This window comes from Ranitomeya imitator, chromosome 8, assembly GCF_032444005.1.
Source record: "Ranitomeya imitator isolate aRanImi1 chromosome 8, aRanImi1.pri, whole genome shotgun sequence".
Classification (NCBI taxonomy): domain Eukaryota; kingdom Metazoa; phylum Chordata; class Amphibia; order Anura; family Dendrobatidae; genus Ranitomeya; species Ranitomeya imitator.
The window spans coordinates 170,559,616-170,573,008 of record NC_091289.1 but is presented as its reverse complement, the minus strand read 5'-3'; the positions used below and the strand labels follow the sequence as shown (position 1 = coordinate 170,573,008).

The 13,393-nt window shown below is 43.4% G+C and overlaps 1 protein-coding gene across 5 annotated transcripts in view; it reads right to left on the bottom strand.

Annotated features, from left to right (window-relative positions):
* RABGAP1L (RAB GTPase activating protein 1 like) overlaps positions 1-13,393 on the bottom strand; it is a 304,875-nt gene that overhangs the window by 248,614 nt on the left and 42,868 nt on the right. For 4 of the 5 annotated variants that reach the window (XM_069737817.1, XM_069737820.1, XM_069737818.1 and 1 more), the window contains exons 2-5: positions 13,108-13,270; positions 7,605-7,791; positions 6,117-6,327; positions 3,428-3,602 (exon numbers count right to left, since the gene is read on the bottom strand). In XM_069737817.1, coding sequence (XP_069593918.1) covers positions 3,428-3,602; positions 6,117-6,327; positions 7,605-7,791; positions 13,108-13,245 — 711 coding nt within the window. In that variant the 5' untranslated portion in view covers positions 13,246-13,270. The remainder of the gene's footprint in view (positions 1-3,427; positions 3,603-6,116; positions 6,328-7,604; positions 7,792-13,107; positions 13,271-13,393) is intronic. The other variant, XM_069737819.1, reaches the window with a different exon arrangement.

Sequence of the window (13,393 nt, the reverse complement as noted above, 5' to 3'; positions counted from 1 at the left end):
CAAGATGCTGTGGTAGCCATGCTGGTTCAGTATGCCTTCAATTTTGAATAAATCCCCAACAGTGTCACCAGCAAAGCCCCCCCACACCATCACACCTCCTCCTCCATGCTTCACGGTGGGAACCAGGCATGTAGAGTCCATCCGTTCACCTTTTTCTGCGTCGCACAAAGACACTGCGGTTGGAACCAAAGATCTCAAATTTGGACTCATCAGACCAAAGCACAGATTTCCACTGGTCTAATGTCCATTCCTTGTGTTCTTTAGCCCAAACAAGTCTCTTCTGCTTGTTGCCTGTCCTGAGCAGTGGTTTCCTAGCAGCTATTTTACCATGAAGGCCTGCTGCACAAAGTCTCCTCTTAACAGTTGTTGTAGAGATGTGTCTGCTGCTAGAACTCTGTGTGGCATTGACCTGGTCTCTAATCTGAGCTGCTGTTAACCTGCGATTTCGGAGGCTGGTGACTTGGATAAATTTATCCTCAGAAGCAGAGGTGACTCTTGGTCTTCCTTTCCTGGAGCGGTCCTCATGTGAGCCAGTTTCTTTGTAGCGCTTGGTGGTTTTTGCCACTGCACTTGGGGACACTTTCAAAGTTTTCCGAATTGTTCGGACTGACTGACTTTCATTTCTTAAAGTAATGATGGCCATTCGTTTTTCTTTACTTAGCTGCTTTTTTCTTGCCATAATACAAATTCTAACAGTCTATTCAGTAGGACTATCAGCTGTGTATCCACCAGACTTCTGCACAACACAACTGATGGTCCCAACCCCATTTACAAGGCAAGAAATCCCACTTATTAAACCTGACAGGGCACACGTGTGAAGTGAAGACCATTCCCGGTGACTACCTCTTGAAGCTCATCAAGAGAATGCCAAGAGTGTGCAAAGCAGGAATCAAAGCAAAAGGTGGCTACTTTGAAGAACCTAGAATATAAGACATATTTTCAGTTGTTTCACACTTTTTTGTTAAGTATTTAATTTCACATGTGTTAATTCATAGTTTTGATGCCTTCAGTGTGAATGTACAATTTTCATAGCCATGAAAATACGGAAAAATCCTTAAATGAGAAGGTGTGTCCAAACTTTTTGTCTGTACTGTATATACACATATATATATATATATATAACCATTAATTCCATGGTGCTGTACATGAGAAAGGGTTACATACAGGGTTATAGATATCGTTTACAGTAAACAGGTTTACAATGACAGACTGGTACAGAGGGGAGAGGACCCTGTCCTTGCGGGTTTACATTCTATCACCGTGTATATATCTACCTACCTGTACTGGAAATTATGAGTCCGCTACCTACAAAAGTGAAAACTTCCTACACAGAAGGATAAAGAAATAAAGAAACTCCATGACCAAGCAAAAAAATAAAATATAATTTAAAAAAAAGCAATCCTCAGTTATTCCTCCTGGAACTGCCACCTGGGCGTTACCAGACCCCTAGTAATAGAGGCTTCTTCCTACACATCCTGACACTATCTAGTTACACTGTATAGGGACACGACCTATTTGACCAGATGAGTGGCAATGCTCAGTTCCAGGATGAATAACAGAGGAAAGTCAAAACAGATTTATAAGAAAAACAAAAGTGATATTTTTTTGAAGAATACAGGCGTTTAGTAAGCCGGAAATGTCAGGAGAGGAGACACATCCAAGTGTAAGTAAGATTAAAAAAAAAAAATTATCAGGAAAAAAAAAAAATGCTAAAAGAATAAGTAATTGTCCACATTGGGATCTTTCAATGGGAGAATGATCTTGTGGATTTCGGTTTTGACTGCTTGACACAATAAACCATTCTTCATCGCACTGTGCTGGACATGTCGTGAGGGGAATATAAGAGGAGCCATTGTCCGGAAATTCATCTTCTAGCAGAGGCCATGTCATGTCGGCAGCCGCACAGAAATGTCAGGAATAGACCCCATAATACCAGACTTAGAGAAGTCGTCAGCCACAAGCTGGAGTCTAGATATTTGCTATAGGAAACATCTGCTTTCTTCAGAGCGCTCTACACCCTGAGAGATGGTCGCCCCCTTAAAACATCTTTTGGCTCATCTTATAATAGAAGCTGCGGCTGCCAGGAGTTCACCATTTGCGAAGCTGGAACAGCACACATAGTGGCTATTCTCTGGTACTGCAGGCTCAGATCACATTCACTTCAATGAGAGCGGAGACCAGCCACTGCACGGTATATGGAGCTTTGCTGTCCTGGTTGTTTACACTGTGAATAACTGTGCGTGAGCCAAGCTTGCTGCCAATCAATGTGTCGGGGAGTGATTACAAGCTCACTGTATAGTGAGCGGTGACTTTTACAGCTCCCTGCACCGCCCTGATGACTGTAAGCAAGCGGCCGCAGGGAGGACATAAGTTCACTTTTTCCCTGCAGCCACTGCTCCAGTAAGCCTGTTAGATGTGACTGTAACCTTCATATTACTACTATATTTGCAGGTAAATAACGTCTTTGCATAGGACAGGCTCCCTTTAATTATAAATCATCAATATTTTCGTTCCGCACAACCCTAAAATTAAATGCAGAATTTTGCTTAAAAAATAAAATAAATAACACATAAGAAATAAAAAAGTAAAAAAAAAAGAGCGACACATATGACGTGGTGGGCTCTGTTCTGTCGTCTGGTGATTATTTCACATCCCAGTGTATTCATGTGTTCGCACCAAAAAAAGGAAACCACAGTCATATTACTCAAATCACCTGACACTTCCCCATGACGGCTTCACAGCCAGGTCTGAGAGCCGCGTGCAGAGGTTTACCCTCTATCCTCCAGGCCTTTATTGTTATCAGGGCCCATTATTACTGATACTCAAGGAAAAGGTGTCAAATTCTGGCGTAAATTGTCACACCACTGACCTGAAAATTGATTGCATGGATAAAAAAAAAATGCAGCACGGCTTTATAATACGTTAATGTGTGCTGCAAATATGGCGCAAGTAAGTGGTGCAAGAAGTGGAGTACAAGTCTAAAGATGCACCAAATTTGTCATCTCGCACAATGCAACGGGGATTAGTAAATCTGCCCCATGGTTGAGTCAAATAAGCAATGTTGGGAGATTTGATCTCGGAATCCTGCAGAATTATAAATGCAGCTCTGGAGTATATTACAAGTCAGCATCGCTACAAGGTAAATCATACGATTATGGGCAAGACTGCTCATCCTTTGATTAAAATAATTAGATCAGCAAATGATAAAAAAAATTCTGAAGATTCGCTTTCATCATTCCCTCTTTTGCAGTGACAAATTTAAAAAATTGCATTTCTAAAAAAAAAAAAAAAAAAAAAAGAGCGGTTAAATAGGACTTGAAATTGAAAAAAAAAAAAAAGTCAATTAAATGAACTGACAATTTCAGGCAAAAGAAAAAAAAAAAAAGACTGAGCAGCTTTTACAAGAGCACAGCTTCAGAACGCTTACCGCCTCTTTGATCTCGCAGCTGAATACATGGATTTGAAACTCATCGGTGTCAAGATCCCGTGAGGTGAATGCAAAGCAGTCGCATTCTGGAGTCCCGTCCTGTCCGCGGACGCAGAACAACACTTTGTAGATTGGGAAGGAGGCGATTTCTGCATTGCTGGACTGATCCAGGATCCTGCAGTGAAAGATAAGGAGGGGATAAAACATAGTAAGATAATGTGTCTGCGATAAAGGATCTTACGTGATCGCGGGTCGCCGATGTGTGGCTATGACAGTCGGGGGTCTGCTGAAGACCCCTATATTTCTCATTACTGAGGTCCCTTGAAACTCTGCCTGTGGCCGGGCTTCAAAGGAAACCATGACAAGTTCCATAAGGGGGCAAAAGACCAGTGAAAGATAAAAAAAAAAAAGTTTTAAAAATATGAAAAACAAAAAACAAACATAAAAACTTCAAATCAACCCCCTACCCCCCATTAAAAATAAAGATACGGTAATAAAAAAAAATTACATATGTGGTATTTCCACATTCAGAAAAGTCCGATCTATCAAAATATAAGAATAATTAACCCGATTGGCTAACACTGTGAACGAAAAAAAATTGAAAATTCCATAATTGTGTATTTTGGTACAAAGAATTCTGTAAAAAGCGATCAAAATATCTTATCTATCCCAAAATGGTATAAAAAAAACATTATCTTGCCCCGTAAAAAATAAAGTCTCACATGGCTCCATAGACCGAAAAATTAAAACTTTATCGATTTTGGAAAGTGGCGACACAATCCCATTTATTATGCTGCTACTGTAAATGGCCGCAGCAAAAAAATTAAGAAAGGTTATGTATAGAGCTACTGCAGACTTGAACCCCGAGGCTGGACAACCCCTTTAAATCTTATGTGCCATGTGTTTTCCCATGTAGACATCTTATCCAGATCTGGTAGCAACATCCTTTTATTTTTTATGCTCAACGCTTCACTTTAATTTACAGTTTCCTACCATGAAAGGAGAAGATGTTAATAAAGGTTTGTTGTAATTAGACATGGAGAAAACAATGCTGGGTTATAAAGATTGGGCAAGGCTTCCTGGAACCTTGTGTTACTACACCGCAGCTTAGAAAAGTCACAAAAACAAACAAAAAAAAAAACAATGAAATGCAAATAAAAGCAGTTCAAGTGATAACATCAGGGCATGTCCTCACCCAACCCTGCAGCCATTACTACATTTTAGTAGGCAGATTTCCCTTTGACATTTTAGTAATATTGTGTTCAAAGAGAAAACCAAATAAAAAAAAGTAAAGCAAAAAGGTACAAAGATACTATTTTAATTGGTGAGAACAGTCCATTGGCCAAGTCTGTATTCTGAACGCACCTGTCGGCATCTGCAGCAACGTGACACCTGCATCACACCGCAGTGATGGCATTGCGCCAGGAAGACAACTCAAAAAAGGAACCAGGATACTGTCCAGCTACGAAGCAATTCGGTGCAAAACGCGCGTCGGGTGTGGTGGGTCCCCGGTAACAACTCTTACGGTAAATACACGTTTTCTATAGTCATTAGGCTCTTTTTTATCTTGGCCCTTATGGTTTATCATACGTTTTTTGCAGAGTAACATTCAAAACACTGGGGGCACTTGGACATTTTCTGAAACTGTGACAACTTTGCCTCAAACACTACCCAGTGTCTGACTGTGGTTCTGCTGGATACCTACTGTATATATGCATTTTTGTTGATAGGTTTGTTGGACTCTCCATGAATGTGTTGTGACTGTCACACAGCCGTGACATATGCAGCTGCGGCGATCAACAGCTGATTATCGGGAGCGCTCCAGGTATCCGGGTTACAGAGGCAGCTATTCGGGAAGCGATATAGATATTCGGATAATAACTTACCGAAGCTATTCGATCAACCCTACTGATTACACCTCTATATACAGTAGATAACACAAGATCCACCATCCACAATAGGTGATGTCACAGCTCACCTCCTCCTCCTGTACAATGACTGATAACACCTCTATATACAGTAGATAACACAGGATCCACCATCCACAGTAGGTGATCTCACAGCTCACCTACTCCTACTGTACAATGACTGATAACACCTCTATATACAGTAGATAACACAGGATCCACCATCCACAATAGGTGATGTCACAGCTCACCTCCTCCTGTACAATGACTGATAACGCCTCTATATAGAGTAGATCACACAGGATCCACTATCCACAATAGGTGATGTCACAGCTCACCTCCTCCTCCTCCTGTACAATGACTGATAACACCTCTATATAGAGTAGATAACACAGGATCCACCATTCACAATAGGAGATGTCACAGCTCATCCCCTTCTTGTACAATGGACTTCTACACTGGGAGGAAAATGTGGAAGATAAGTCGTAGCATTCACTAGTCTGACCCACTTTAGGGATGAGAAGAGTTCATGTAACGGCGCCAGCTCCTGTACCTTCATCCATGATACAGATGAGAGTACAAAGCTGCAGATGGACCAGTCACGTCCACAATTTACAGTCACGGGCTGCTTTTATTCGGGGCATTGTCCACACCTGGAAGCAGCATTGTGATGAGCCTACTTCATATTCTAAAAATCCACAAATATTTGTCTGTTCGGATCCCCTAGGTCCTTCTGTTACATCCCATCCAACCTTGGGTAAAGCGCGCTGCGGTGAACTCACCTGACGGAGCCTTCAGCAACATTAGGAACGTAGACAGTGACGGTGATCGGAGCTGAGCAATGTGCTCTCATGGAGGACATGGCCCGCAGGGCTTCTGTCTCACTGCGTGGAGCCGAAACCTTCATATGACCTAAATATGAGAGTTTGTGAAACGAAACACTTTCCTCCTCTGGAGGGTTCGTAGATGCTCTGGTGTTCTGTGCGGGAACCTCTGAGGAAAAAAAAGACAGAACAGATGCAAGAAAATAAATCATCTCAGATATTCATTAAATGCCATCCAATGTAACTGGGCATCACGGGCATCCTTCTTACTGCCATCTAGTGAGAGCTAAATCACATACAAGGCATGACTGTTTTTCTGAACTCCTTAACTCCCACCAATATGCTTTTCTACAAAAGTCATTATTGTCCTTATTTTGCAGTGCCGCCTTTTTACGACGTCAATGCGGCATAGAGGTAGGCAAAGGGGGCCGATATGCAATAGATGGCTGCCAGTCGAACAATGGTTTGTCCAGAAGTCATCTAGGACGTCTCTTCCACACACAGGAGTGCTCACTCTTATGAGTCTTCCCGTGTTCTGGCAACAGATCGTCTTGCTGAAAACAAAAGGATTAGTCGTCCAAAAATCAAATGATGTCAAAGAAGAGACACGTCAGCAAATTTGGCTGATGTTAGTCTAATGTGCGTGGGGACTTTTAGGCTTATGTGCGTGGGGACTTTTAGGCTTATGTGCGTGGGGACTTTTAGGCTTATGTGCGTGGGGACTTTTAGGCTTATGTGCGTGGGGACTTTTAGGCTTATGTGCGTGGGGACTTTTAGGCTTATGTGCGTGGGGACTTTTAGGCTTATGTGCGTGGGGACTTTTAGGCTTATGTGCGTGGGGACTTTTAGGCTTATGTGCGTGGGGACTTTTAGGCTTATGTGCGTGGGGACTTTTAGGCTTATGTGCGTGGGGACTTTTAGGCTTATGTGCGTGGGGACTTTTAGGCTTATGTGCGTGGGGACTTTTAGGCTTATGTGCGTGGGGACTTTTAGGCTTATGTGCGTGGGGACTTTTAGGCTTATGTGCGTGGGGACTTTTAGGCTTATCAACGCTGTTAGTTAGAAGCTGGACCGGGTTCAGAGGTGTAGGTATATAGACCGCAATGCTTGGACAGGCCATAGGTCTTGTGACCAGAACTTAGAGCCTCATAGATGTCTGAACATGGCCTACCACCCCCCTCGCTTGTAATTTTGCTGGAAGGAGTTGCCCCAATGTAAAAATGTGTCCATATATATATAAAAAAAATGTTTGTTGGTTATACTTGGTATTATAGACCTCCGAAAGAAAAGAATGGACAATCACACAATACAAGACGGTGCTCACTATTCCTTGGCAGGATCCGCACTTTTGCAGTGCCCCTCTGCTCTGGCAGCAAATACAGGGGAATCATGAACAAATACCTCCTAAATCCATCATTTCTCCATTGTAATGGCAAAAATACTCACCCGTACTGTTCGGGTCTAAAATTAATGTGAGCGGAGGGTTTCTGGCCGTAGTCATGCTGGAGCCGGCAGCGTATGGTTCTGTAACGTCGTCGTCAGTCCCTGCCTGGCTGCCATATTGCTTTTTCTCAGAATCTCTCAAGATTTCTTCCATCGCCTTTTCCAACTGTTCGTCTCCATTGGACATTATCTGTAAGGACGACGAAAGGGAAAACGTTAAAAGGCGTTTACCATATTACGTTCAAAACGATAATTGTGCCGATAGCTATCTGGAGCTCATTATTCTAGCGCACAGACATTGCTACAGAACCAATTCCCATAAACTGTCCTGGCTGATGCCATTCTGAATATATGGGCATAGCATGTACACACTATGTGGACAAAGTATTGTGCCCCTCCACATTGCACCCATAGGACCTTTTCTGACCTCCCATTCTACATCCACACATATTAATATGGAGCCGCTCCCATTGCAGATATAACAATTTCTACAAGATTTTGGAGGCTTCTGCGGGAATTTTTGTGCATTCATCCAGAGGAGCATTTGTGGGGTCAGACACTGATGTTGGGGGAAGGCCAGGCTCACAATCTATGTTCTAGTTCACCCCAAAGGTGTTGGATGGGGGCTGGGGTCCGGGGGCATGTTCTTCCACCAAACGCCACCAATCATGACTTTATAGACCTTCTGCACAGGGCAAAGTCATGGGGAACAGAAAAACGTCCTTCATAAAACTGTTCCCACAAACTATGAAGCTACAATTGTCCAAAATGTCTTGTAGGCTGAAGGATTTGGATTTCCCTTCACTGGAATAAAGGGTAAGGGTCAGAGACCGACCCTTCAGAAACAAGCCCCTTCTGTATCCCTCCTCCACTAACATTTAATGGTGGCACAATGCAGTCAGGCGGGTAATGTTCTCCTGGCATTCATCAAACCCAGACTCGTCCATCACATGCCAGATTAAGAAGTGTGAACAGTCACTACACAGAACACATTTCCTGCAGAGTCCAGTGGTGATGGCTTTACACCACTTCATCCGACACTCGGCATCGTGCTTGGCGATGTAAGGCTGCAGCAGCGGTGCAGGGTTTGTGCAGATGTTAAAACCAGAGGAGGTTTGGACTCTGCAGTTATGAAGTCAGCAGAGAGTAGGTGACTTTCCAGCCCTCTGCTCCTCAGCACTCTGTGACCCTGCTTTGTAATGTTACGGGGTCTCCACTTCGTGGCTGAGTTGCTGCGGTTTCTTCCACTTCTCAATAATATCACTCACACGAGATGAGAAAAGATTTAGGAGGAAGAAATGTCATGGATGGAATTGTTACACTATATATATATATATATATATATTTGTCTAAGGGTCACTTCCGTCTGTCTGTCTGTCTTTCTGTCACGGATATTCATTGGTCGCGGCCTCTGCCTGTCATGGAAATCCAAGTCGCTGATTGGTCGCGGCAAAACAGCCACGACCAATCAGCGACCGGCACTGTCTGGCGGAAAAATGGCCGCTCCTTCCTCCCCGCAGTCAGTGCCCGCTCCGTACTCCCCTCCAGTCAGCGCTCACACAGGGTTAATGCCAGCGTTAATGGACCACAGTGTAATGCACTCCATTAACGCAGCTATCAACCCTGTGTGACCAACTTTTTACTATTGATGATGCGTATGCGGTATCAATAGTAAAAAGATCTAATGTTACAAATAATAATAATTAAAAAAAAGCAAAACGTTATTCTCACCCTCCGCCATCGCGTCCTGTCCTCGGCAGTGCAAGCGGCATGTTCCGGGGCCAAGGATGGTATGCGAGAAGGACCTTCCACGACGTCACCGCACACAGGCCACAGAACTACAAGGGCTCCCTCGGAAGGTGAGTATATGTTTATTTTTTATTTTAAAGGGAACCTGTCACCCCGTTTTTTGAGATTGAGCTATAAATACTGTTAAATAGGGCCTGCGCTGTGTGTTCCTATAGTGTATGTAGTGTACCCCGATTCCCTATGTATGCTGAGAAATAACTTACCAAAGTCGCCGTTTTCGCCTGTCAATCAGGCTGGTCAGGTCGGGAGGGCGGGGTGACATCGGTGGTTCTTCCTCAGCTTTACGTTGGTGGTGTAGTGGTGAAGACACAGCGCGCGATCTGCGCTGTAATCCCTTGCATCGGTGGGGGCGGCCATCTTCCTGGGGCCGCGCGTGCGCAGATCGAGTGCTCTGCTGCACGGGGCTTCAGGAAAATGGCCGCGGGATGCCGCGCGTGCGCATTAGAGATCGCGGCGGCCATTTTCCCAAAGCCGAGTTTGCATCTCGGCTTTGGGAAAATGGCCGCCGCGATCTCTAATGCGCACGCGCGGCATCCCGCGGCCATTTTCCTGAAGCCCCGTGCAGCAGAGCACTCGATCTGCGCACGCGCGGCCCCAGGAAGATGGCCGCCCCCACCGATGCAAGGGATTACAGCGCAGATCGCGCGCTGTGTCTTCACCACTACACCACTACGCCACCAACGTAAAGCTGAGGAAGAACCACCGATGTCACCACGCCCTCCCGACCTGACCAGCCTGATTGACAGGCGAAAACGGCGACTTTGGTAAGTTATTTCTCAGCATACATAGGGAATCGGGGTACACTACATACACTATAGGAACACACAGCGCAGGCCCTATTTAACAGTATTTATAGCTCAATCTCAAAAAACGGGGTGACAGGTTCCCTTTAACTCTTTTTTAACCTGTTCCATACGTGTATGGGCAATATACTACTTGGCTGGGCAATATACTATGTGCCTGGCCAATATACTACGTGGCTGGGCAATATAGTGTGTGCATAATTATATATATATATATATATATATATATATATATATATATATATATATATATATATATATATATATATATATATATACTAGATTGTGGCCCGATTCTAACGCATCGGGTATTCTAGAATATGCATGTCCCCGTAGTATATGGGCAATGATGATTCCAGAATTCGCGGCAGACTGTGCCCATCGCTGATTGGTCGAGGCAACCTTTATGACATCATCGTCGCCATGCTGTGCCTGTCGCTGATTGGTCGAGGCCTGGCGGCCTCGAACAATCAGAGACGCGGGATTTCCCGGACAGACAGACAGAAAAAACCCTTAGACAATTATATATATACTAGATGGCAGCCCGATTCTAAAGAATCGGGAGTCTAGAATCCATATATACTTTATTTATTCAAATGTAAGAATAATACAATTAATAAATAATAGTAAGAAAGAACAAAAATAATAGGCAGTATATGGAGAAAACACCAAACAAAAGTTCAAAATTGGTGTGAAAATGTCACTGAACCACTTCACAACTAAATATATATAGTTTTGGTAAATGGTATTATCATTTTTTTGACGAAATTCGGCAGGAGCTTGAAGAGCAACGTCACTGGGCCCGCCTCCACGCAGTAGAAACTTGCTGTGAGGTAAAAATTCAAAAATCACACCAAAATGGCGGGCGGAGTGTGTCACAGTACGGCACGTTTCTGATTGGTTGCCGCCTGCTGCGAGCGACCAATCAGACACTGGACACTGTTGACGTCACTTATCTCCGGACATTAGCTCCGGACATTATCTCCGCACATTATCTCCGCATATATACATACACACACACACACACACAAATACATGCCACGACACGATCACTGCTAACTCCACAGTAACAAAATGAACTACTAACGGCCACCGATGATCGTTTATTCAGGCCGACTGACTGGACACCTGTTACACTTAGCGTAAGTATTCAGTGGTGCGGTTTACAGAGCAAGAGGAACAGAGCTATTACATTTTGTATGTTTAATCCGGAAAGGAAGGAAGTGTTTATAAAAAAAATATACCAAGATGTTACAAAATGTGAACAAAACAATACAGTATGTACAATCACATGCAATAAAAGGGATGACAAAAGAAAAAGTACTAAACCTGTGTCACGGAAATGGCTTAGAGCTTAGCGGAGGGAAGCACTCCTTAGAACTCCTTAGAGCAACAGACAGAACCACAGAGTACAATGTCTTCTAGAATTGACAAATGACAAAAGACCAAACTCTAAATTTTTATTAGATCAAAGTTATGCCCACATACCTGCCCTTGCTGAGCTCATATGAGGCTTGGTCGTGGAAGGTCTTTTAGACGTCTATGATATCCCTAACTTTCAGAATATCTTCGCCCCTGGAGGTCCCAGGCGGGAGATATTGTGGTCATGTTTCCTATCACGATTTTACCTTTCTAAAGAGGTGAAACATGGCATGGATAGCATAATCCATCTGTCCAATATTAAGTTGAAGATGTTCGGCAGGCCATACGGTGATGTGAGTGAATCCGTTATATTCGTCCCATCGCTACGACATCGAAAATAAATATCGGATTGAAGCAAACCTCAATATTTATCAAGGACTACTGGCTCCAGGGAGTCTAAGATAATTTCTTTGAACAGAGGAAGTCCCTGAATGTCTCCGCCTCTAAGTATACGAATTCTAGACTTGTTGGCTTGCTCTCATGAGATCTCTTGTGGTAATTACCTGTACACAACAGGAGGTCCCGACTTTAATGGAGGTCGAAGTATCAGCTCTCTCTCACTTCCCTAGTTATAATAAATCACATATGCTCAATGTGAGGGTGACATGGGACTAAGTGATAAATGCGAATTCAGTGATTAAGATGGGCGTCCGTACTTTTCTCCATATAGTACTACATATGAACACTACTGCATAATGGGCATATCCATAAATGCACTTTTCAGGATGGAGGCTCATTGAGACAAGAAATTTCACACTCACATCCAAACACACAACCATCCCAGCCGCAGTATATCAGACAGTCATTTATAGCCATTGCCCTATAAGTGACTGTTCTAATGCCAGACTGTTAAGTAAATAACTTGCTGTATTTGGCAGGACGACTGGTAACTTTACTGCCAAGTATAATTTTACCCTGCTGGCATAAATCTTTCAGAGACAAAAAGATCTGCCACATTGTCAAATAAAGTACAGAAATACAGACATTAGTGACATCTGTTCAATAGTACAAAATGGGTATTGTGATTTAAAAAAAAAAGTGTGGAACATAAAAGCAGGTGATAAAATGGGCTACAATGGTATTCCTCCGTGGGATGGTGTCCTTTAATAACAAGCATGAGATTAAGTTCATCATTCTTATCTTAGGAGGGTTTTCTGCTGGGAGGTTGGATTACTTGGGTATTTAAACAACCGCTGATTAATAAAAATGTACTGATCAGTGGTTGTATCGTGCTGCTGTTTGGTCAGGAAGATACCGGAGACAACTGTAAGGAAGCCCTACATAGATACTGGCCACCTAAACGCACTTATTCAGCCACCCGCAGATTAGCACTATGACAGCAGGTAAATACCATTTTTAGGTTTTGGATTACAGGATTCCTTTAGGTGATGCATCTAATGCATTTTTCCCCTCTCTCTCTTGTAGCTCTGAACTTCTCACTTCATTAAAAGTGAAGGCCACCACGTTCATACCTTCAACTGCGGTTTGTCGTCCAAGTTCGAAGAGCCATCAACTTGCAGAGGGACCAAGACGAAATCTTCACTGTTTATTGTGGAAGCAGAATTAGTGGGTGTGTTGGACTTGTCATCCATTGCAGATATGTTGCTCATCGGCGATGAACCGGTGTCCGCTCATCTGATGAAACAGAATAAAACACGATGAGCTCCTGTCAATCCATTTTGTTAAAGGGGGACGTCCAGGACTAGGATACTGATGACCGCTCCTGGGGGTAGATCACCAATATTAGATCGGTGGGGA